The sequence below is a fragment of the Orcinus orca genome, chromosome 7 (assembly GCF_937001465.1).
Source record: "Orcinus orca chromosome 7, mOrcOrc1.1, whole genome shotgun sequence".
In the NCBI taxonomy this organism is placed as follows: domain Eukaryota; kingdom Metazoa; phylum Chordata; class Mammalia; order Artiodactyla; family Delphinidae; genus Orcinus; species Orcinus orca.
Genome location: NC_064565.1, coordinates 120,332,968 through 120,358,688, shown reverse-complemented (window position 1 = coordinate 120,358,688; position 25,721 = coordinate 120,332,968). Strand labels below are relative to the sequence as shown.

The window sequence follows — 25,721 nt, the reverse complement described above, 5'->3', positions numbered from 1 at the left end:
TAAGTGCTGTGCTGTGAATGTTAGTTAATAATCATGGCGTCATTTTAGAACGAGCAGCAGAAGGACCCCTCCCTGCAGGAGCGTGAAGCTGCTCATTCAGCAGTCTTGCTACATACAGCCTGCCTGCCTCCTGTAGTCTGACGACGGGAAAAAATCAAAGGGAAAAATGTATGCACTGAATTTGCTTTACATACATTAATAAACTGACAGAAATCACTTTATTTTGCTCTGTGTGCTTATAAATAAACATTAAAAAGGCAAGAATATGCAAACTGGACTAGACACACAGAGCGCGTCCCGCAGTCCTGCAGGCTCTAAACATCAGGCGTTAGCCCCTGCTCACTCCCCTGCTGCTGCCAGAGACCCTCTCCAGAAATCTGGAGGGAATCAGCGGTGTCAAGAGTCAGGTGCCTACGAGGGACTCCAGTTCCCTTCTCCCTCCCAGGTGAACAAAATGATTTGCAGTCTTCATTCCAAAAAATATTTCTGGTGGCTACATACAAACTTCCACCACTGATATTTAGTGTTACCTACTACAAACTCGGCTCCTATATATTCTCATTTAATAAAAAATTTAAAAACCGACTCGTGACATAAAATTTCCATCTTGAAGTTGGAAAAATTCGGCTCAAAAGTCTGCCAAGGGGCTTCCCTGGTGGCGCAGTGGTTGAGAGTCCACCTGCCGATGCAGGGGACACGGGTTCGTGGCCCGATCTGGGAAGGTCCCACATGCCGCGGAGCGGCTGTGCCTATGAGCCATGGCCGCTGAGCCTGCGCGTCCGGAGCCTGTGCTCCGCAACGGGAGAGGCCACAACAGTGAGAGGCCCGCGTACCGCAAAAAAAAAAAAAAAAAAAAGTCTGCCAAGGCTTTGGGTGATGATGTGTCAATGCAGGTTTGTAACAAAGGTACCACTCAGGGGGTTGGGGGGGACGGGGGGGAGACTGTGCACGTCTGGGGGCGGGGGGCATATGAGAAATCTGTGAAACTTCCACTCAATTTTGCTGTGAACTTAAAATTGCTCTAAAAATCAGGTCTATTAAAAAGAAAAAGAAGCTCTGCCACATAACACATAATTCAGAAGTGACAAAGCCAGGACATGAGCCCAGCCCAGATCTGGCCCTCAAGTCGTCTCCCCCTCGGCTGGGAAGTCAGCCTGTGGCTCCCCGGACAAGCGCGGTCCACTGCCCGCAGCAGTGGAAGTGGCTCAAATTTCGGTCACGCATGGAAACGATCTCTACGTGCTTCTTTGATGAAAAGGTGAATAAAAGCAAGGTACAAAGAAGGCGCGTGGTGCACTAACTGGTTAAAAGAGGAAGACGGTAAACACATGCATTTTTCAAACAACCACCCTGGAGGGTAAACCAAAACCTAAGGGAAAGACCTTCCTCTGGGGGCAGGGGGAGGGGGAGGCGCTGGGAGGGCAGCGCTGGGCTCTGCTTCCTGAGTCTACAGTGTTCAGTCATGTCGCATAGGGAACCTTGTCGATGTGCTTTTGCCACGTAACATAACCTGTTCCCAGAAGTAACACCAGGGGGTGACGGCCATGGGGGCCAAAATTCTGCCCACCGCAAGGTCTTTGTCGGGTAATTCCGATGTCTGCATCATCTCAGCTGTAGCCTGTCTTTTCTCGTGTGAGCTGGTATTTCCCTGGTTCTGTGTAGGCCAGGTAATTTTGGATTATATCCTGGACATTTTAAACACTGTGTTATGAGCCTCTGGCCTTGTTCAAATCCCACAGGGAATGTGGCACTTCTCTTTCAGCAGCAGGGCCTTGCCGGGTTCAGGCCGCAGCCGTGGTCTCAGCATCAGCTCCACCTTCAGAGGCTCCATCCTCCCTGTGCACCATCACCCAGCTGACAGCCTGGCTCCCGGGCTGTGGTCGACCCCTTAGTTGAGTTCCCACAGCCTCTGGCAAGTGGCACACGGTCGGCCCCATGCGTGTACAGCTCGGTGTCGAGCCCACAAGTTCACTGGCAACTGTGAGGGGTCACCTCCTGAGCACCGCCCTCCATGGGGGTCACCTCCTGAGCTCCCCCCCCCCCATAGCTCCCTGGCTTACTTCTCAGTCTTCCAGCCAGAGGACTGTGGCTTGTTCCCCTGCTCTGCCGTGCACGTCCTGGGACTGCACCCTTGCTGGGACCAGGCTGCAGGAAAGAGAGTAAAAAGCCCTTGGAGTTTTAGGTGTCTCAGGCCTGGCTGGAGAACAGGGAGAGAGAGAAGAAATGGTGGCTTTCTCCCACTCCCTCTAGAGCCCAAACTGGGTGGCTCCCCCTGCAGCCCTCCCTATCTGCCCCTGGAGCCCAGCTCCGGGTTTCGGACACCTGAAGACGCTGGGGACCGGGGGTGCTGGAGGGAGAACAGGAAGCTCAGTGCTCCTGCGGCAGGCACTTCAGGCCCCGGCCTTTGTCTGCCCGCCACCACTTCTTTGCCAGGGTCCTCAGGGCTGCTCCCGCAGCTGTCTAGCTTTGTGGCCACAGTCAGCGGGAGAGACAGGGTGGAGGAGGCTCATTCCTTCTTCCCACAAACGGAACTTGGCATCCATGCATTTAAAGCATGTTTGCAGAGGTCATCTTTGAGAGAGGGAAGAGGGCTGATTTTTATTTCCTTCTTTCCTGGCGCCTGTATCTCTTGAATTGCCTACCGTGATGAACGTGCGCTACTTCTGAAATCAGATGGCTTCCGGGCAGACGACGGCAGGGGTCACCTACAGCCGAGCCCGCTCGCCTTCAAAGAGAGAGCCGGGGTAAGCACCCACGTCTCCTCTAGGTGTTGCGCTTGTTCTTGCTTCTCAAATAGTGCAGTTAAAATAAAAACTAACATTTTAAAACACTCTCTTTAGATCAATTTAAAAAATTGATTTCTTGTTCCGACACTGAGACTTGTTCCCCCCACACTCAGCTTGTGTTAACTATTACCAAGGCAACTGGGATCTGAACGACGCAGGAGGTAAAGTGAATCACGCCCAGTCATTTAAACGGCTGTAAAACAGCCAGCACTGCTTCCTGCTTCCAGACACATCCCGCCAGCCGCAGGAGGAGGCGCCGTAAACCCTCACGCACGTGCCTCCACGGTGTTGTGTGGCACCAGGCAACGGACCACAGGCTGCCCCTATGCCAGCAGTGTGACTCTAAAGCCATTCTGCCTCGTTTCTGGGCCCCTACCTGGCACCGGCCTGCCAAGGTCCTAAGAAAGGCCCTCAGTGAAGTGCGGCCATGATCACAGCCTTCTGGGAAATTCGAAAACATATTCAAATTGCAATCGACTAACACTGCTGCCCCTTCCACCCCAAGTCTGTTTCTGTCCCTCCTTCCCTCCACGTCAGGCAGCTCAGGAGAGGACCCAGCTACCAGCACAAGGAGCCAGGGACACCCTTAGTTTGGGCTGAAGTGGCGACGTTTCAGGTGTTCACACTGAGGTGACCACCCGCCTCACAATGCAGCTATGGCTCCCGGAACACCACTGCCAGTCCCGTGCTTGCGTGCTGGAGGGTTACGGAACAAAGGTGCAGGGCCCAGGCCCTGCAGCAACATGAACAGACCCGATGGCACCTGGTGCTGGAAGCATGTGGGCCCTGGGAAAGGAGCAAGGTTTGAAACTCGGGGAGCCAGACGCACATTTGTGGGAAAATCATCACCAGACTTGTCAAAATGCAAGCAGAGTTCGGTACTCAGTAGTCAAAACTACACTTCTCGCCTGTCAGAAAATAAAATTTATAATGTAGCAGTATGACTATAAATACACCATTGACTTTTTAACGGTTTTGAATGGAATTGTGCAAAACAGAATTTATCAGAACTCCTGCTTTTCCGAGACACAGCCGTGCTAGAAACAGCAAGTGTGAAACCATGTTTTATGCATCCTAACAATCACTAATAAGATTTCTGATCAGCCATGCTAGAGGAATCACTGAATTCTTTCTATCCTCTGTCATACGAAGAGACAACTAAAAAGTACATAGCCAAATGAAAAGTATTACAGAAGGGTGTCAGATAATTAACAAATATGCTATCTTTCTGGATTTAGTGATGTCTGTATCAATGGTCAGCTTTTTCAAATCTGTATCTTATTTACGTTTTCTCATTCTAAATAAATATCTGCAAATTAATTTTCAAATTGATTTTTATTTGTAACACTGTATTTTCTTAAAGAGGTCTCCTCCTCCAAACTGGATAAGTCTCAGGCCCCATAAAAGTTGGCATCTGCCCTTGCCCCAGATAAAATTTGATTAGTTCAAACACTGATTGAGCACCTTGCCTCGGTATCAAGCAAGTCTAAGTCCTTAAAGATACGGGAGCCTGTAAGAGGGAGGAAATCCCTCCCATGACAGTGGGAGAAGACAAAGAAGACAGTCTGTTAAAGGGCGGTAAGAGCCATGTGGAAGTGAAGTGAGGGAGCCTCCAGGAATCTGGTAGGTGGAGAGGGAGGGAGGAGACCTCAGCAAAAAGCGGGTGTCTGCACATCTGGTCCTCACAACCCCCATCGCACACATGCTGTCCCGTCTCCGGTTTAAGGGACCCCACGTGGCAAGTACACAATGATCTAGAAGGGGAGACCACTGTGGACGTGGCCCTGACCACTGCCTGCCGCAGCAGTGGAAGGCAGGAGGCACGAGGTAACACCGAGGAAGGCAGCGCGGCTAGCCTGGCCAACGGCTCTCCGGGATGAAGCAGGAGCTGGGCCCTGCGGGGCGACAGGAGACCAGCTAGACAAGAGCAGCCTGTGCGCAGGCAGGGGCTGCTGGGCAAGGCTGAGAGTGGCGGGGGCCCTGAGGATGCCCACGGTGGGTCGGGCTGTGGGGGTCTCGAGGGCCCACCTAAGAGGTCTGGGTGGAATCTCATACCTCCTTCTGTGCTGCAGCTGGGAGAGGGGATGAAGAAAGATTCGTCACTGCACCCGACAACGTCAGAGGGCCTTTCTGCTTTTGAATTTTAAAATGACTATAAACCAGAACACCAGCTTAGCGAGAAAACAGTCCTGTGACCCTAAAATAAAACTACTTACATCACTCCACCTTCCCTTCTGATCCTTGCCCATGTCCTCGCACATTTTTACATCCGTATAATTGCTGTGTACAAACTACCTCGCCTTTTTGGTTAAGACGTGTTTTTGAACATATTTCCATGGATCAAAATGGTTCAAATTTTGCTGGGAAGGAAGGATAGGAAGGAGATTGCCAGAGCATGTCTGCTGGCTGAGGAGTACTCTACCCCTCTGACATGCAGAGTTTATGTATCAAAGTTTGTTTTCAAAAACAAACTGGGATTCCAAAATCAAAATCTTTATCACATACGGCTAGCTGCTCTCCAAAAAGATTAGACGAAATTTACAGAATCACCAGAAACCCACCAAACACCGGCCTCTATCATATTAAGCTTTGTGGAACCCCCTCACATTTCTGGCACCCTGTTGCCAAGGTAAAACCTGGAATTGACACATATGCTACTGTGCAATCATGCTCTACACACGGGATCTCAGAGAGCACCGCCAGAGTGACCTCGGCGCAACATCCAGCTTTACAGAGGGCTTTCCCTGCGCCTAACGCCAAGCCGCGTGCAGGAAGCTCACGACCCCTGAGCAAATGAGGAGGTGGCAGGCTTATACGAAAGCAGGTGAAGAAAAAACAGGAACAAACCTGAAAGGGCAAAAGCAGCAGCAACAAACACCTGTTACCGTCTCAGGATAGAGGAGGTGCTGGTGTGACTAGAGGCAGGAGTGTTTGGAAAGGAGTGGAACAGAATTCCTTGGGGCCCAGGGGATTTAAAAGAGCTTGCATGGAATTACCCATGCATCCACCTTTGCTTTCTCAATCCAGTGCATATCCTTCCCTCCAAGCAGGATAATTCTGCTTAAATACTGCGTACTTCTCTCTCTACTGTCTACTCAGATCATTCTTCCACCTGGTAATATAATGGCTAACACTTGTCAAGCACTTACTGTGTCCCAGGCATCTAGCTAACAGCGTTTCCACTGATGTTTAATCCTCACAACAAGTCTATGAGGCAGGTAAACTGTAACCTCATTTGCTGATAGGGAACCTGAGGCAGAGATAGATGAATGTATCATACAAACTTCCCTTTTGGGAAAGGATGCCCATGCATGTAAATGAGCCAGTAAACTTCTGCAGCTCCTGTCAGCGTCTGGTCCAAACAGCTCAGTGTGAACTGCTCACGGAGAATCTGCAACAAAGCAGGAGCACGGGGGAAGCAGGGCCAGGGTGTGACCCTAAACCGGTCACCCCGCTCCTCTGCTTCCAGACGGGGCCTGGGCACGTCTCCTCTGCAGATTGTGAGAGAACCAAATAAAATAACGGGCGTGAAGCCCTTCACAACCCTTCCCAAAGAGCTACGTCTGTAGTGTACAGGAACTCATAAAAAACTTTCAAAAAACAGCCGATACAGACAATGAACATTAGATGTGGCCTACCAGCAAAGGTCACTCCATGCCTGCTGACCTCAAATGTCCTCTCCCATCTCTGTGGCAGGAGAAAACTGCACACTGTCCACACACACAAGCAGCCCGCTGGTCCAACGCTCCTGACACCCATCAAGCACCTCCGCAGTCCTCCGCCGGAAGCGCCCTCACAGACGTGAGCAAAGGTACAGAGAAGAGCCACCCTGAGATGTAAATCTTCCCATCCTTTCACTGTGGACTGACATTATTTCCTTCAACGCACCTTGTGTGAATTTGTTTTTCACGGCAATTACTGACCAGCACACGAAAGGCCACCAGAGGCTGCAGCCAGCATAGTAAACGGAAACGGGGGCATATTCCAGCCCCAGCTTTCACCGTCTGCCTTTAGAAGTCTCCCCACTGTCTGAGGAGCCGTTCTACACTTCATGGAGTAAAAACATTAACACCTGAGCTTCCCTGGTGGCGCAGTGGTTGAGAGTCCGCCTGCCGATGCAGGAGCCAGGGCTTCGTGCCCCGGTCCGGGAAGATCCCACATGCCGCGGAGCGGCTGGACCCGTCAGCCATGGCCGCTGAGCCTGCGCGTCCGGAGCCTGTGCTCCGCAACGGGAGAGGCCACAACAGTGAGAGGCCCGCGTACCGCAAAAAAAAACAAAAACCAAAAAACAAAACAAAAACATTAACACCTAATACCGATTCCCGGCGTTAAGATACAATCTAAGGAAAGGCCAAAAAGGGCGTGGTCTCAGGCGGCGCGAGCTTTCACCTGTGGCTCTGCCGGGGCCTCCGCGCGGTACCCTCCCCGCCCACCCCCGGCGCCTCCACGCGGGACCCTCCCGCCCACCCCGGGCCTCCAGCGGGCAGGCTCCCCACACACGGCCCTCCCCGCACGGGGCCTGCCGCCCTAAGTAAGGCCTTCTGAGCCCGGGCGTGGACTCCTCTGGCCTCCCGCCGTCCGGAGGCGCCCGCCCTGCCCTGGGCTTCGGCCCACGGCCTCCGCCGCCCACCCCCGAGGCGCAGCCCGGCCCCTGCCTGACCGTGGCCCCGCTGCCCCGCACGCTCACCAGCCGCCAAGCCCGCGCTGTCGCCTGCAGCGCCCTTCAAATCCCTCGTCTGCTCCGCCCGCTTGCGACCGCCCGTAGGCCGCCCCCGCGCCGCGCGCCCAGTCCCTACCCCCCGCCCAGGGCTCCGCCCCCGCCCCCGCGGACGCGCCGCCGATTGGCCTGCGGACTCTGGGGCGGGGCCTCCGCGGCCGCGGCCTAGAAGCGCGGCACAGAATTCTGATTGGTGAATGGACCGGAGGAGGCAGGGCGAGAGGGCAAGCGCGGAATCCAATGCAATTCAGCAGATATTCGGCTGGCAGGGCGGCGCGGGGTCCTGGGCGGGGCGCGGTTCCGGCTCGGGGAGGGGCGGGGCGCCGGCTCAGGGGGGCGGGGCGTCGGCTCTGAGAGCAGGGTCCGGCTCGGAGGGCGGGGCGCGGTGCCGGCACGGCCATCTGCTGGCTCCCTCCACCCCCGCCCCTGGCTGCCAGCCTTCCCGTTACCTGCTCCACCCACCAATTGCGATCCTTCTGGGGCTACTGGTGTGGCCTACGGGCACCGATAGCCCCGTGAGGATGTGCTGAGGAGGAAACGGGCCGTGCTGGCGAGGCCCGAGGCCCTTCCAGGCTTCACAGTCCTCCTCTAGCCTTGTGGCCCCCACCCGGAAATGGAAACGTGACACCACGTCCGGAGCCCCCAGGCCCGCGACTAGCAGCAGCACACGCACCTTATTCGAAGAGGTTCAGCGAACTTCTACGCATCCTTCAAGACCCGGTTCAATTTGCCCTGGTCCTGGCCCCCGCCGCAGTCCCCGCGCCTCCCGGGGCAGGCCAGGAGCGCGCCCGCGAGCCCCCGCGCGTCTGTCTAGGGAGTAAACCGAGGATGGACCCGGACCCATCTAGGAGGGACTCCTAGGTTTCTGGCCACCGGATCAAAACCCCGACCCCTTACGTTTCCCAAAGGAAGCAGGAACAGCCGCTCCCCGCGGGGCAGCTTCGGATTCGAGACTCAGAAGGGCACTCCTGTCCCCAGTCGCTCCCTCCGAGGTTTTCCTCTAACTGGCCCCCAGCGACACCACCGGCAGCCCCGATGTCAGAACCCAGGCGCTGTTCTCGCTGCTCCCAGGGTGGCACACACACCCCTCGGCACGGAACCCCGACAGGTGAGCAGCGCCAGTGGGGACCCCGCAGGGGGAAAGCCTGGTCAGAGGCTGCGGGGTGTATGCTGGAGGGCCTGAGGCAGAGGTGCAGGACCTGGGGGAGGGAGGGACCTGGAAAGAAGGAACCAGAGACAGGGTTCTAGGCAGACACTGAGAAAGAAGTAAAGGGGCCCTGGGGTGGTCAGTGGAGTGGGCAGAGGGCCGGCCAGCCACCCACATCAGGCTTACAGTCCAGGTTTTCAATATTTCTTCTAATAAGTTAGTAGTTGTTACTACAGTGAATGAGATCCTTCCCCACATTTTCTATTTAGTGGGCAGACATCACTGAACTCTCACTAGTGGTCATTTTTATCATTCACTTTAAGTAGATGATCAGATTCCCCTGTAACTATTTCCTTTCCAATCTTTATGGCTTGCTCTTTTGGGCTGGGATCACCGATACAGAGTTGTTGGGTACAGATGTTGGTGCAAATAATTCCTCCTGATTTTTAAAAAAGTTTATTTACTTATTTTTGGCTGCATTGGGTCTTCGTTTGCTGTGCGCGGGCTTTCTCTAGTTGCGGCGAGTGGGGGCTACTCTTCGTTGCGGTGCCGCGGGCTTCTCATTGCGGTGGCTTCTCGTTGCGGAGCACGGGCTCTAGGACACGTGGGCTTCAGTAGTTGTGGCTTGTGGGCTCTAGAGTACAGGCTCAGGAGTTGTGGCGCACGGGATTAGTTGCTCTGTGGCATGTGGGATCTTCCTGGACCAGGGTTCGAACCTGTGTCCCCCGCACTGGCAGGCGGATTCTTAACTACTGTGCCACCAGGGAAGCCCCCTCCGGATTTTTATACACAGAAAACGCAGGGCTTTCTCTGAATCTTTCCCAGAAAACCTTACACCTTTACCTCGTTAAGAGCCAATAACGAGAACTACTCACTTAATATCTAAACAGTAGTGCTTTATTGGTAAAAGGTTAGTTTCAATGGATACAAAATTGCTGTGTAAAATAAGTTTTCAAAATACATTTTTATAGGTAAAGCTTATATCTTAGTAAAAGGGCAATTATCTATTAGGAAAAGTATTTAGATTCGGGCAGCAAAACAAACGGGAATTTAAAAGTCTTACAGTGTAGGTCCACCCACACCCCCATAACCATTAGGTGGCAGCTAGCACTAAGTAGTAGTTTTACTATATAGAGCTTACACCTACTACTTTTCAAGTGCTGCCACACCCCACCCCTTTTTAAAAACAGCTTTTACTAGCATAGTTAATAAATGACATAATAACCCAAATAACTAGCCTTGCATGGAGGGGCCCTAAGGTCATGGAACACTTTTTCTTGGTAAAAACTTTGCACAATGTGCCTAAACCTATAGCTCTTGACCATTTGCAATTACCCAACAGTGAAAGGGCAAAGTCAGGAGAACACCCAGTGATTTTCTGTAGTACACCTTGGTAACTAATATATTTCAACCATCTCATTTTCTTTTCTGTCTGTTGAATACAAAACCCCCTCCTCGTCCTTGGAGTAATAAGCATTTTCTCCATTTTAACCCCTCTTGTTCTAGCAAAATGAGAAAACTGAACCAGCACCTGCTCCCTCCAGATCTTCTTTCATCTGTCACTTTTTGGAGACCAATTTCCCCACGTCAGCAGCAATGCTGGAAAAAAGCCAACCCCCAAGTGCATCAGCGCCCCTTTGAGTGCACGACAGGGAGACCAGCTACAAGGACAGGAAAGGGCCAAGGCCACAGGGCACAGGAAACCAACCAGATGCGGCTTCAACTGGCGGCACCCGTCAGCCAGCCCACGGTGCAGACCTGAAATAGCCTTCATTCTCGCACGATACATGGAAGGAAATGACAGTGGCTGAAAAAGGACTAGACAGCCTGCACACACAAAAACATTACTGCTATTTGCCTGAAAACCAGTCAGGAAAGCATCAGTTAAAGGGACGCCAAATCAGGAAAACCTGGCAGGCATTTTGGGCCCCACGGGGCTGAGGCCTCGGGGCCACCCACCCGAGGACCCTTATTTTCACTGCTGAGGCACGTCTCCTATACCTGCAGTTAGAGAAAACACATTAAAGTGCAGTATAAAAATACAAAAAGGCTGGTTTCTGCACAGATCAACTGTTAATTTTCCTTAAAGAGTTATTTTTTAATTTAGTTGAATAAAAATAGTTTGACTCTCATTGTGTAGGTAAGAATCTTAGCTGCAACATGAAAACTGCAGCTCACGTATACTTTGATTCTTCACGGCAACCTCTACAGAAAGTGGCTTGTGGCGAGTTCTCTGCATAGACCCAAGAATCCAAAGACTTGTTAAAAAATTCACCCCTAAAAGCCTGTTTTTAAAAAAGCTATTTAAGTATAAACATGTATCTCACTGGGTAATTCTGTTTCGTTTGGTAAACAGATAAATGTGCAGATGGACCAACAGTATTGAGTTATAGCAGCAGAACTGGTTTTAGGTGTTGTGCTCAAACAAAGCAAGACAGCTAACCAGGTGCCATGACTTGGTGAGAAATGGCCTTGTACCAGGGCAGCTCTCATCTTTCTGTGTCACTAGGTCCATGTCTCTGCTACTCAGGAACATTCTGGGAAATCTGAATGTTCTAGAAATAAATCATGATTAGTCGGTTAGGCCAGCCAAATCAAATTCAACTATTAACTATACATGCTGACTGGTCCCTGGGAATCAATTCTAACATTAGTGGTCAGTTAAGGTGGACAAAAAATGGAAATGGAAAGTTAACCTCACAAAATGTAAAGTATAACATAATGAAATATAAATGTTAAAGTACTTCATACAAAATAACACATCAAAAGTTTTTAAAAAATTAAATTCTCAGGCACAGGTACTGTAAAATGTGGACAGGCACCCCTCCAACAGTCTTGAAAACACGCAGCTGTGTTACTTGTCAGAATGTTATCTTGCAAAGTGTTTTCTGGAAAAACAAAACACAACACATTTAAATGGGAGTGATGCAATGCCTGCTGCTTGGACCACTGGTAGCATTATTTTCCTGTGTAACAACAAACGGCACAAACTGAGCAGAAGGTGGGTTCTGAGGACCACAGAGTTGACTAAAATCAAAACGTCACTTATGAAGCTCTTGCAAATCAGGAGTACTGCAAAACTGAAAAGTATACAGAAATGCAGATTAATTTTATGTACCAAAAGTAGAATTCTCGTAATTCCATAAAGTTTTAAGAAAAGCAGCAGCAAGATCAGAGAGTGAGCTAACATCTATTGCTCCCTCCTGCCTCAAATGAGCCCCACCCCTCAGGAGTCCGTTTCTCTGCCATCATTTCCCATCAGGCAGCAAACCTGCCCAGGCAGGACTGCCCTGTGCGGCCAGGAGGTCCATCAGTTGACATGTGACGTGACCACAGGCAGGTAATTTTAAACCCTTGCACAGCGTCCATGTCCTCACTGGGCAAGTGCGAACTCAGCACGTGCCCTCAGGACCTTCCTAAGGTTTCAACGTGATGACGAAAGAAAAGCAACCAACTCTGACCCAGGTGGGCTTCTCTGGATGCTCCCTTTAAAAGCAACTGGTTACACTGTACATGTGTATCTGTGTCTTTCTGTGCATGTATTTCACAACTAAAACCTTTCCCAATAAGCCGCAAAGGGGCAGGGGCTTTGTTTTGGTGACCAATGCCCCCAGCCTGCCCGCCCCGCCCCACGTCCTTCATCACCTGTCCGTGTTGTGGAAGACTTCTGACAGGTGCCTGACCTCCGGGCCCCTTACCTCCCATCTCATTGGTCCTGCAATGTGTCAGCTCAGCCTGCAGTCACTCGGGCCATCCCATCGCCTCCTGAGGGACTGCATCGACGCTCACATGCCCTACAATCAGGTCCATATCCCAGCTCTGTGCCAGCTTGAACTCCGACTGGCCCCACTCCACTCTTCCACGGAGCAGGCTTGCCTCCGCCCCCACCCATGTAACTCTTCATTCTCTGGTCCTCATGTGACTTCACCTCTCCCTCCTTCCTCTTGGAGGTATGGAAGCAGCCACTGGACAGCTCTGAGTGTCCCCCTGTCCACAGGGTACAGGGGAGCGGACATTTGCCTTTTCCTAGTCTCCCTTCAAGCAGGGAGGCCAACATACACCCGGCCACACAGCCACACGCGCCACTGATCCCCAGCGGCTGGAGCAGAGCTGTGGTGAGGAGCAGCAAGGTCACCCTGGCCTGCCTGGCATACTTCTCCCTCCCTTGACCCCACCTCTACTTTTAGTTGGCCTAAGCTGTTCCGGTAACACTTTGAAGAGATGTTTTCAGCTTTAATAAATTTCAAACTGTACGACCAATAAAAGCTACTTTATTTCTTCTACTGCTGTGAGACAATAAAAACAGATCCTGGTCTCTGCCCCCAGCCCTGGCACACAGCCCCTAAAACCCTTTCATTTGCTAAGTGGTCAGAGCACCAGGTGCACCTCTTGTCCTGAAACTTGGTCCTTGACCTCTGTTCCTGACACAGGGCTCCTGAAACCCATGTACCTTCCCTGATTTTGTGCTAATAAGGGAACTCTGTGGGTTGGTCACCAGAAAGACCAAGCCATGATGAGAAGCTTGTCATTTCCAGCCCTGTCCCCCACCCTCCAGAAAGGAGAGAGAAGCAGGAAATGGAGTTAATGACTGATCATACCTATTCAAGGAAGCCTCCTTTAAAATCCCCAAAGCAGGGGTCTGGAGAGCTTCTGGGTTGGTGAATCCATCCACACCGGGCAGGTGATACACCCAAACTCCTCAGGGACAGAGGCTCCTGCACTAGGGACTCTCTTGGACCTCACTCGCCCTGTGGGTTTCTGCATCTGGCTATTCACCTCTGTTCTTTATTATATCCTTTAATAAATGCGGCCTAGTAAGCAAAACGTCTCTCTGAGCTCTGTGAGCCGCTCTAGCAAATTACTGAACCCACGGTGGGGTGGGCACCTCTGATCTCCAGGCGGTCAGTCAGAAGCAGTGGTGACAACCTGGATTTTGGACTGGCATCTAAAGTGGGGGGCAGACTTGTGGGACTGAGCCCTCGACCTGTGGGGTCTGACAGCATCTCCAGGTAGATGGTGTCAGAACTGAGACTGCAGGACCCCCAGCTGGTGTTGTGGAGCACTGCTCGGCGCAGGGGAACCTCCACACATTTGGTCACCAGGAGTGAGGGCACTCTGCGTGGAAGGAGACATACAGGAAAGGAGCACACAGCAGGGAAGAACAGTGTTTTTCCCTACGTAGGAAGGGGAAATAGTTTTTCCATTACAATTGTTACTCACACTTATAAGCTTAGAAAACACGAAAACCCTTTACGAAACAGGAAGCGTGGAGCAGCTTCCGTTTTGAGGGGCAACCTCTATCCTTTCGGGTGGACACGCGCCTGCTCTACAGGCCTGGTCGTTACCTCACACGTGGTGCCCGTGGACCGCGCTGTCGCCATCCCCACCCTGCATCTGCATCTGCATCTGCGCCTGCATCCGGGCAATCATCTCCTGCATACGGCGGAGCTGCGGACACGAGATGAACACACAGTTGGTTCTCGGGCTCTGCTGTCCCCAAGCAGGCTTTACGGGGGTCCTGTGATTGCTAGTACTTAAACGTCTGTGCTCTCCCAAAACATGACCATGAGTTAACATACAAAAAACTCTTACAAACCAGTAAAAGGACCAATGGCTCAACAGAAAACTGAGCAAACGATATGAATAGGCAATTCAAATAAAAAATAAAAATTATCAAGAAACAGAAGAAATAAGAAAGACAACATGAGACAGTTTTTGACCTAAAAAGGTAGGAAGGAGTTGCCACTACCCAGTGGGGAATGTGCACTAAAGGGGAGTGACGGGCCCAGCTACTCTGGGTGATTCAAATGGTGACTCTTCACCCTCCTGCATCCCCATCACTTTTTTTTTTACATTTGTTTCATTTACTCTATTTTATTTTTTCTTGCTATTTCTTTTTTAAACATCTTTATTGGAGTGTAATTGCTTTACAATGATATGTTAGTTTCTGCTTTACAACAAAGTGAATCAGCTATGCATATACATATATCCCCATATCCCCTCCCTCTTGCATCTCCCTCCCACCCTCCCTATCCCACCCCTCTAGGTGTTACAACAAAGCACCAAGCTGCTCTCTCTGCGCTATGCGTCTGCTTCCCACTAGCTATCGGTTTTACATTTGTTAAGGCATATATGTACATGCCACTCCTACACTTTGTCCCAGCTTACCTTTCCCCCTCCCCGTGTTCTCAAGTCCATTCTCTAGTAGGTCTGTGTCTTTATTCCTGTCCTGCCCCTAGGTTCTTCATAACCATTTTTTTTTATAGATTCCATATATATGTGTTGGCATATGGTATTTGTTTTTCTCTTTCTGACTTCACTCTGTATGACAGACTCTAGGTCCATCCACCTCACTACAGATAACTCCATTTCGTTTTTTTTTATGGCTGAGTAATATTCCATTGTATGTATGTGCCACATCTTCTTTATCCATTCATCTGTCGATGGACACTTAGGTTGCTTCCATGTCCTGGCTATTGTAAATAGATGAGAATTGCTACTCCAGATTTCTTTTGATTTCCATTTGCGTGGAATATCTTTTTCCATCCCTTCACTTTCAGTCTGTATGTGTCCCTAGGTCTGAAGTGGGTCTCTTGTAGACAGCATATATACGGATCTTGTTTTTGTATCCATTCAGCCAGTCTATGTCTTCTGGTGGGAGCATTTCATCCATTGACATTTAAGGTAATTACCGATATGTCTGTTCCTATTACCATTTTCTTAATTGTTTTGGGTTTGTTATTGTACGTCTTTTCCTTCTCTTGTGTTTCCTGCCTAGAGAAGTTCCTTTAGCATTTGTTTTTGTTTGTTTGTTTGTTTGTTTTTAGCATTTGTTGTAAAGCTGGTTTGGTGGTGAACTCTCTTAGCTTTTGCTTGTCAGTAAAGGGTTTAATTTCTCTGTCAAATCTGAATGAGATCCTTGCTGGGTAATCTTGGTTGTAGGTTTTTCCCTTTCATCACTTTCAACACGTCTTGTCACTCCCTTCTGGCTTGCAGAGTTTCTGCTGAATGATCCGCTGTTAACCTTATGGGGATTCCCTTGTATGTTATTTGTTGTTTTTCCCTTGCTGCTTTTAATATTTTTTCTTTGTATTTAATTTTTGATAGTTTGACTAATATGTGTCTTAGCATGTTTCTCCTTGGATTTATCTTGTATGGGACTCTCTGTGCTTCCTGGACTTGACTATTTCCTTTCCCATATTTGGGAAGTTTTTCAATATCTCTTCAAATATTTTCTCAGTCCCTTTCTTTTTCTCCTCTTCTTCTGGGACCTGTATAATTCGAATGTTGGTGCGTTTAATGTCCCAGAGGTCTCTGAGACTGTCCTCAATTCTTCTCATTTTTTTTTCTTTACTCTGCAGTAGTTATTTTCACTATTTTCTCTTCCAAGTCATTTATCCATTCTTCTGCCTCAGTTATTCTGCTACTGATTCCTTGTAGACAATTTTTAATTTCATTTCTTGTGTTGTTCATCATTGTTTGTTTGCTGTTTAGTTCTTCTAGGCCCTCATTAAACGTTTCTTGTATTTTCTCCATTCTACTTCCAAGATTTTGGATCATCTTTACCATCATTATTCTGAATTCTTTTTCAGATAGACTGCCTATTTCCTTTTCATTTGTTAGGTCTGGTGGGTTTTTACCTTGCTCCTTCATATGCTGTGTTTCTCTGTCTTCTCATTTTGCTTATCTTACTGTGTTTGGGGTCTCCATTTCGCAGGCTGCAGGTTCGCAGTTCCCGTTGTTTTTGGTGTCTGCCCCCAGCGGGTAAGGCTGGTTCAGTGGGTTGTGTAGGCTTCCTGGTGGAGGGGACTAGTGCCTGTGTTCTGGTGGATGAGGCTGGATCTTTGCTTTCTGGTGGGCAGGACCGCGTCCAGTGGTGTGTTTTGGGGTGTCTGTGGACTTATTGTGATTTTAGGCAGCTTCTCTGCCTAATGGGTGGGGTTGTGTTCCTGTCTTGCTAGTTGTTTTGCATGGGGCGTCCCAGCACTGCAGCTTGCTGGTCATTGAGTGGAGCTGGGTCTTAGTGTTGAGATGGAGATCTCTGGGAGAGCTTTCGCTGTCTGATATCACGTGGAGCCGGGAGGTTTCTGGTGGACCAACGTCCTGAACTCGACTCTCCCACCTCAGAGGCACAGGCCTGACACCCGGTCAGAGCACCAAGACCCTGTCAGCCTCACGGCTTTTGGGAAGTCTGAGGTCTTCTGACAGCGTTCAGTAGGTGTTCTGTAGGAGTTGTTCTTCCACATGTAGATGTATTTCTGATGTATTTGTGGGGAGGAAGGTGATCTCCACGTCTTACTCCTCTGCCATCTTGAAGGTCTCACCCCATCACTTTTTATCACTATGGTTTCTCTCCGTTTAGAAAGGCCTCTAGGCAAGTGTTGTAGAAGATTTACCTCAATTTTCTTCAGGTAACTTTTGTGATTATGTTTTTAACATTTAAATATTTGATCCACAGTGAATTAATTTGGCCAAAGAAGTGTTTTATTTTTGTTTCCAAAAGGCTGGCCTGTTTTCTTATTATTTACTCAACATGCCTCAATTCCACCACTTTAACAGGTCTCAGCACCACCTTTACCTCAGAGCACATTTCCACACTTCTGATCTATTCCCAGACCTGCATTTACTTATTATTAATTTTTAAAAATATATTTATTTTCTTTATATTTGGCTGCACAGGGGGGTCTTCGTTGTGGTGCTCGGGCTTCTCACTGTGGTGGCTTCTCTTGTTGCAGAGCACGGGCTCTAGGCGCACGGGCTTCAGTAGTTGTGGCACGCGGGCTCAGTAGTTGTGGCTTGCGAGCTCTGGAGCACAGGCTCAGCAGTTGTGGTGCATGGGCTTAGTTGCTCCGCGGCATGTGGGATCTTCCCAGACCAGGGCTCAAACCCATGTCCCCTGCACTGGCAGGCAGATTCTCAACCACTGCGCCACCAGGGAAGCCCCGACCTGCATTTAATCAGCCTAACCCGCCTGTACCAAACTCTGGACGACCACCGTTTGATGTTTCCATAACCAGTAAAGCAAGCCTCTTTTCGTTAGTCTGCTTTTTATAGAGCTTCCTGTGTTTCCCAATGCTTAGCCTTCAAGACAAATGGAATTGCTTCAAGTTCTCGCTAAAACGAAGAACTCAGCAAACACACAACTCTGTGGGAATTGAGTTAGAGAGAGCTGTGATCCTCACCCTGAGCATCCTACCTACAAAGCTTTGTGTCTATTCAAATTTTGAAAGCAGTTTTCAGTAGAGCCTTTTCTAGTTTCTTCCCCTATATAAGCCCTACTACGTATTTCTTTCGTTTTCATTAATGATGCTGAATGAGCTTCTTTCATTATATTTTCATTGTCTATATATGGGAAAACTGCTGATTTTTAAACATCTTACAAAAACCAGTCACGTTACTGAATTCTCACTATTTCCAACTTTTCCCACTAAATTGCTGTTGGGTATTAAATGAGATAATATATGTAAACCAATATATACACTTATGTATATATATACATATTATCATGTGCAGATATATATATATATAACAGATTAGTTATATATAGTATGTTCCTTTTCAAAAAAAAACAAGGAAAAAAAACTATATGAACTACAAATAATATTTTTAGGTATACACTAAACAGTAGACTCAAAAACAGGAAAAGTACTTTTCTACTTACCTCAGCTTCCTTTTCCAGCAAGATCTGGTCTTTATTCATGTCCTCATTTTCCACTTTTCTAAGAGGTGAAAGAAATTACAATTATAATATTACGACAAATATAGTTGGTCATTTCTGACAACAGATGCTCAAAGTAATATTTCACTTTATATTTCTGAGAAACATATCTATTGAAAATTGCATAAATTTATCATTTTTCTGATTAACGACATGAATAAGAAAAGAAAACGATGAAAAATGGAATACGAAATGGAAAATTCAAGATCTCTTTCTTACTCTAAGCTGGGGGGTGGCACTTTCGACTTTACCCCAAAAACAGTAGGTATTATCTGAAGAATACTCTTCTAAGATAAGTTATGAACAAACACTACAACAGTCGTACTTAAAAAAGGAACAGGATGTGAGTGTCCAAGTGGAGAAGCCGGCGCAGGAGGCCCTCTGAGCCCTCGAAGACGCGGCTCCACATGGGCCCACTCCCTTGGTACCACAACCTGGCTATATTCCTCAGACTGGGATGTTCTCGCTGCCTCTAAATCCCTTCTTCACATCTGGTCCCCAAATCAGTAACACCATAAAGCAGACTCTAAAGTGTACCTCATACGTATGTACGAAGGACCTTGTGTTGAAACAGGATCCAACACAAGTCTTTGGCCTTTCCATCTAGAGCTGTTCTTGATATGCAACGGTTAAAGATACCTTTTAACAGGCACAACAAAAAAACCCCACCCCAAACAAAAACAAACCCCAACCCCACGATTTGATTAAATTAGCAACAAGTATCTCCCAATCGCTTCTGAGTAGGAAACCAAATGGTGATGCTTAGTGGTCAAGGCTGAGCTGGACACACAGAGGAGAGGGGGACAGCATGACTCAAGGTGACCAAATATGGACCGAGGGGACAGCATGACTTGGGGCAACAACCTGCCGCCTCTTTTGAGCCTCTCGGATCGGAAGTTTTCATAGTGAAGGTCCTGGGTCACCTCTTGGAGATCCTGCATGTGAGTGCTGAAAGAGAAAAGGATGCACCAGGGCTATGCCATTCGCGTGGAAAAAACACCCAATGAAGGACACAGAACACACACCAGGAACTAAGACCCCAGATTACTTGGTAAACAGTACACAAAGTTGCTGGAATTTCGGGATAAGGGAATGAGGCTGTGGAAACATCTACAGAGGCGCATCTCTTTGCTACCACGATAAACAACGCACAGACACACCCAGCTGGGCCACAGGGTCTCCGCCACAAGCACCACCCCTTGCGTGAGATCACCACAGTGGACAGAAGGAGAGGCACAGAGGCTTTAGGAGATTGTTTAGGTAAACAGTGTCTGAAACAGAGCACACTTTTCTGAAAGAACTTACGAAAAACAAGCAATTCAAACATTTGTGACTCCTTAAGCTTAACGTGTATGTCACAAAGAGCCTATTAGTGTCACCTGTGGAGAAAACCATAAATCAAAGTACTTATCTTCTGGATAAGACAGAAACAGCACTTTGCATCTTCTAATCATCTTGGAAAACACTCCTAGCTTCAGCCCAGCTTTTTCAGATACTTAAGCACTCAGCTCTGAGACAGGATCATGACTGCCAAGGGCCTGTCCCTGGAGGGCCTGGGTGCACTTTCACACCTGACATGGTGACTGAATTACATCTGACATAACTTGAATGCCAACTTTAATGGTATTTTTAGTGATTTTAATTCACCAAAAATTCCTAAACCAAGTGAGACCTACGTGGCCTGTAGAGCAATTTTCAGTTCTTCAAAATTTATCTGGACCAGCCGTTCTTTGATCTCAGAATTCTGATGAAAGAGGGGTTAGATTTTAGCAACACTCTTTCTGTTAGCCTCTTTATGCAAGGGCAACAGCAATGCATGTTTGTTACTAAATGTACAATTTATTTTTAGAGGAAAAAAGTCTGTTTTTGTGGTCAGGTCTGTTCTAGCTGCTAAAAACCGACTGGAGAACCTCCAGGCTAACCGGGGCCACCTCGTGTGAGAGCCCGAGGCTGATGGGCACGCTGCACTTCAGCAGTGGCTGGAGAAGGCTCCCAGGGTCCCAGGCAGCGACGCTGTCCATTTCCTCACCAGAGCAAGAGGTGTCCTGTGCATGGTGCAGCCACACCACAGGTGAGGTCTAGTCTACTTTTAGCATCAAAAAGGTCTTTGAGATTAGGAAGGAGAGTGTATTAAGCTACAGGCCCCAGGTGGAAGAGGCTAGTCTGCTACAGTCCCAGAGAGCGGAGGGCCTTCTGCATCAAGCCGGGATAGCCCTGCTGCAGGAGCACAACGGAGCCGGTGTGGCTCGCAGGCCCCACGCACACCCCCCACTCGAAAGCTCTGCTCTCCAAGCCGGTGGGAATGCACGCGCGTCTTACATGAGCATCGTCCTCAGTTTCAGGAAGTCGTTGTGCTCTGGGTTCTCCACCTCCACGACGCCCCACGGGTAGAGGCGGCCTCTGACTTTCTTGCCTTTGGCTTCAATCAGCTGATTGGATCCAACCACAGAGAATGGGATACTGGCCTAGAAAGAGACACACGGGGTAGACTGGCTCCACACAGGGAACCCCAACTTTCACTGTGGACACAGGAACGTCAGCACAGAATGAGCACGCCGCTGCCAACTACGAGGCTCACTTGGAAAACCAACGGTACACATATTTTACTTGCAAGTGGCAGTTCTTTTCCACATGGGACGAACTGTAGGAAATCAAACTAAACCTGCAGTGAGGTTTCTAAGCCTCAGGTAACAGCTATGCCAGAATATCTTTAGAGCAGAACTACCATTGCGACCAAATCTACCTGGCAACCTCAGAGGCCAAGCCTTCTAAGACTGTGCTTTGCCAGCTCTTTCCATTTTAAATGCACTGACTACAGGAAAAAGGAGTGAGTTACACTGTGTACTTGGAGACAAAGCTCCTACCTTGAGAAGTCTAGTCTGCTCTTTAAAATCTTCATCTTCATCTGACTCTGCATCAGGTAAGTGATAGATTTTGATGTTATGTTCTTCAATTTCATCCAGAATCTGAAAGAAACAGCAAACCAGGAGCAACTGTAGCAAACTGCATACTATTTCAGTCAAGTCTAACGCATCATATTAGAAGTATGTCAGAATTATCCAAATGTCAATAATCATATTGATTAAAATCATTTTCAAATGATTTTACAAACTGCTAAAAAGGTATTCATGCTTGCACCGAGGGACCCTCTGTCCAGAGTAACAACAACAACGTATCACCACCTTCACTGCACAAAGCACCAGACCAACGACAGTCCCAGTACAGCAGGTAAAGCAGACCACACCACAACCAGCCTCCGGAAGGAGTCCTGCAGGTAGAGAAGGGAGATGCGCCCAGAGGGAACATCTCCTCAAAGGCATGGAGGGGAGGACGCAAGGGTTGTGTCTTGGGAATTACAAGAAATCCAGAATGGCTGGAAGGTTAAGACATCCAGCTGGACAGGACAAAGAAACAACTGAGGTGGACAGTTCCCTGAATGCCACCAGGTGAAGGATCTAGGGGTCTGGATTTTATTCAACAGGAAAAAAGTGGTCAGCAGTGTAACCTCACAGTCTGAACTATCAACCAAGTAGTAGAGTAGCCTAGAGGGAAAGGGAAACTGGGCTGGAGTTGAAGTAAGCAGGCACTCACCACCAGCCAGTCCACTAAGCAGCAGCCCCAAGCCCCCAGTGTCGGTGCTCCGTCAGACGCGAGGTTGGGGCTCTGCTTCTACTCTCACGCCAGAGTCTGGACCACCCAGGGAAGGGAGAGCACAAGCAAGTAAGCAGGAAGCACCCCTACTTCAAACCTGCTCCCCAGTTTTCTCCTCCTTAATGTGACCTGAAGGGCCCTGCGTGGTCAAAGATCTTGGACGAACCCCCTGTCCGCACTAAGTTGGGGTTTAAGAGAAGGCCCTCCTCCCCGCACCCTCTCCCCCTCACAAGCTGGCCCTAGTCTGTTCCTAACTGCTTGTTCCCCAACGAGATGGAGAAGCTGAGCGGTGAGCGTGACCCCCTGCCTGCTCCCCACTCCGCAGCAAGAAAGTGATGGATCAAAAATAATCACACCTCCTCACTGTGGGCGACTGCAGAGCTACGGGGCCATTCTGAGAGACAGGGAGGTGGGCAGATGTTCTTAGACTGTGAAGGAGGAGCACACCCACAGGTACAAGGAAGAAACCGGATAAGGAGAGGGACTGCCAAGGCCCACGATTTCAATTCCTTTCAGCCTTTGAAATCGAGCCCGAAGAATTTTGGATGCAGGATCAGAGATGGGTATAAAGCCTCCTAACCCCGACAGCTGCCCCTCCTGCCTGTCCGAAATTTAATGCAACATCCTATAAAAGGTGAAGTTCCCTTAAGTGTAAATCGCCAAGACACTGTCAAGCATAGAAATGCCTAAGCTTTCAGGGACTCTTCCGAGGGCCTGAATACTTCCTAAAACACTGGCAGACACGTGAGACAATAAAGGAAAGGGCTGACAAACACAAGTCCGTATTAGTTTAAAGCTCCGCTTACAGCAGAAGACATCAAGAGAGACATGAGGTAACACGAAAGTCCAACTAGGTGAAGTAATGTGCAGCGCGACAGTCAATGCCTAAAAATACACGAGTACCTGTGAGTCAGTAAAAACGCAGTGAAGAGCGGCAAGCTCTAAAACCCCAGAGAACACGGCAACAGGCTTCAAGCACCGTGACAGAAACTCGCACCAGCAACCAGGCAGACGCAAACTGCAACGAGGTGCCGTTCCCATCTCTCAGGAGGGACCCTACACACGCCGGGAGCACATCCAGAGCTGCTCCAGGGCCGCAGAGGAGCAAAAGCTCACACTCTGCTTTGGGGGCTGCAAACGGCTACAAACCTGTTTTGAGGGAAACGCAGCCCTCCTTCAAAAACATAAACGCACCTCAGTCCCTTTCTAAGAATTCGTCTGACTTACACAGTTGTGAGACGACAGAGGCGCACCGACGCTGACAGCACGGACATCAGAAAGGCCCGCTCTGTGCCAGCCAGGCAGGGACTGTCCGAACCCCCCGCCCCGGCCCGGGGAGCCCAGCACGCACCCTCTTCTTCAGGCGCTCCCGCTCCTTCAGCGTGAGCGTGTCGGCTTTCGCGATGACAGGCACAATGTTCACCTTGTTGTGTATCGCCTTCATAAACGCAACATCCAATGGCTTAAGTCTAAAAGTCATGTTTAAGGGAAGAATAAGGAGATCACACTGAACTTTTTTCTCTCAAAATTATTCCAATTCTTATAATAAAATATGCAGTTTGGAGGAAAGCTGGAAACCCACATAGTAAACACGAAATCTTAATCTACACACCAGGTTTCCATGGTAAACGCTTACTTACCCGTGTCCGAAGGGGGAAATAAAGTAAAAGCAACAGTGCACCCTGTTATCAATGATGTGCCGTCTGTTCAGACCACTCTCATCATGCAGGTACCGTTCAAACTGCTCATCGATGTAGGAGATGATTGTCTTAAAGCTGAGAGAAACACAAACACAGGTCATCACGGGATGCAGGAGGCAGCTGTCCCAAACTTCAAAGGCAAAACGAGCTGTTCTATTCCCTGCCTCTCCAGCAGGTGTGATTTAATAATTCAACTGTAAGATGGGGACAGAAAACCGACTCCTAGGTTTGGCAAGATGGAGGCTTTCGGAAACTGTGCTAAGAATCATTTCCGTAAGTGTTGAAGGTCAAAAGCCCGGATGGGATAGGTTACAAAGAGGCTGAGCTAACTGACTGAAGACAGTCGGGGCAGAGTGGGAGCGGAACACGGGAGCTAAGGGCTGCCTGCGGAAGGAAGGGAGAAACCCCTGGTGAAGGAGAAAGACGCAAGAGAGCCCTCTCCTTCCTTCCCTCTTCTCATCAGTGCTGGAAAGTTGGTGCTTTATGCTCATGGGGACTAGGACCAGGGGAGTGTGTGCAACGAAGGCGGACTCTCTGCAAGGCACAGGGGACACACTGCTCTTACACCCTACTTCTGGATTTCTTTACTTGTGCAAATGGTGCAACAAGCAGCCAGCTGCAGACACTAGCTCTGGAGCAAGTCTCTTAAGAGGGTTCGTCTTCTTGAGTATGGAAGAGAGAAAGGCTGTACTACCGTATCTTGTCCCCTGGCCATGGTCCAAATCAAGTGCTTTATTTATTCTAGCATTTGCTGTATGGTTGGCTTTGTGATATCAGATCTCACTAGAACGCTCTTACAGAAAAAAATACTCATTCCCTGTGAAATTCCTCATTTAAAATGCCGTAATTAAAATGATTTAAATTGTCTCATTGTTTTATTATACACAGCTACTCCAAACCCAGCAATCAGTCATCAACATTACAGACTGAAATACACAGAAACAAACATAGGCAGGCACACAGCCTCGTCACTGGCGGGGCTCTGGGGCACGTACCAATCCCTGCAGTTGATGGCGTCCCCGTAGCCTGGTGTGTCCACCACGGTCAGCCGCAGCTTGACCCCTCGCTCTTCAATCTCAACAGTTGATGCCTCAATTTGGACAGTTCTTTCAATTTTCTCTAAGAAAAAGAAGAAGCAAACTTAATAAAGGAACGTACCTTAAAATAGAGCCAGTTTGCAAAAATGAGAAATTACCTGTTACTTTCTTTTTATTAAACAAATGACTCAGAAGTTCACTATTTCTCTTTAAGGACAGTTCTCAGAAGGTAACATGAGGACTGCGTAAAAACGACCCAGGGTCAGCAAAGGACACATCGCAGCTAAGATTAAAGGGCTGCTTGGGAGTTGAAAATTATAATTTCTGATTCCCGGGACAAAAAGAACAATTAATGAATTCATTTAAAAACCGTCCAAGGGCTGCAGTCGTGTTGTGGTGGCCCAAGTACCAGACTGATGTATGCACGGTTCATTCACTCAACAGCCTCAAGAAGCCCAGTGTCCAGTGCTGGACGCTAACACCTAGGGGAAGAGGTCCGATGACACCTATGCCCACAGAAATCTTCTGTGTATGCCGGTTTTTTCATGAGAACACTGATTCTCCCATCAAACATACAACATAGGCAGGAACTATTACACTTTGTAGACAAAGAAAACAAGCTTGGAGAAGACGGACCATGGTACATGGTCTGAGTGTGTATAATCGAGATCCAAGGACGTCAGGTGCAGCACACCTTTCCCTACCTGACTGACGCTCTCCTTGTGTCTAGAGCCAAACAAAAACAAACAAAACACAAAGCTATGGCACAAAATACTAATTATGCACTCCGCCGCAGCTTTCACGTAGTGCAGCGCGGAAACTTCCGTACCTGCGGCTCCAGGTATGACTCTTTCTGGGTAGAGGTCAGTCAGGAAGAGGCTGTTTATGAGAGTTGATTTTCCGAGACCCGATTCACCTTGAAACAAAAAGGAAATTGATGTCATGACGTTATATGTGTGACACAG

General features: G+C 48.8%; 2 protein-coding genes across 10 annotated transcripts in view; both read right to left on the bottom strand.

Annotated features, from left to right (window-relative positions):
• Positions 1–7,612, bottom strand: part of FARP2 (FERM, ARH/RhoGEF and pleckstrin domain protein 2) — a 92,685-nt gene extending 85,073 nt beyond the window's left edge. For 5 of the 8 annotated variants that reach the window (XR_007478486.1, XR_004482057.2, XM_033423581.2 and 2 more), the window contains exon 1: positions 2,061–2,145. The gene's annotated coding sequence lies outside the window, so the exon portion shown is untranslated. Of the gene's footprint in view, positions 1–2,060; positions 2,146–7,473 lie in introns of those variants that run through there. The other 3 variants (XM_033423578.2, XM_033423571.2, XM_033423587.2) reach the window with 3 other exon arrangements.
• Positions 7,613–9,525: 1,913 nt separating this feature from the next.
• The window catches only part of SEPTIN2 (septin 2), a 34,104-nt gene continuing 17,908 nt past the window's right edge, over positions 9,526–25,721 (bottom strand). For both annotated transcript variants that reach the window (XM_004262524.4, XM_033423693.2), the window contains exons 4-13: positions 25,586–25,672; positions 24,715–24,838; positions 23,660–23,794; positions 23,371–23,488; positions 21,233–21,334; positions 20,688–20,833; positions 19,233–19,316; positions 18,312–18,369; positions 13,996–14,098; positions 9,526–11,538 (exon numbers count right to left, since the gene is read on the bottom strand). In XM_004262524.4, coding sequence (XP_004262572.1) covers positions 13,997–14,098; positions 18,312–18,369; positions 19,233–19,316; positions 20,688–20,833; positions 21,233–21,334; positions 23,371–23,488; positions 23,660–23,794; positions 24,715–24,838; positions 25,586–25,672 — 956 coding nt within the window. In that variant the 3' untranslated portion in view covers positions 9,526–11,538; position 13,996. The remainder of the gene's footprint in view (positions 11,539–13,995; positions 14,099–18,311; positions 18,370–19,232; positions 19,317–20,687; positions 20,834–21,232; positions 21,335–23,370; positions 23,489–23,659; positions 23,795–24,714; positions 24,839–25,585; positions 25,673–25,721) is intronic.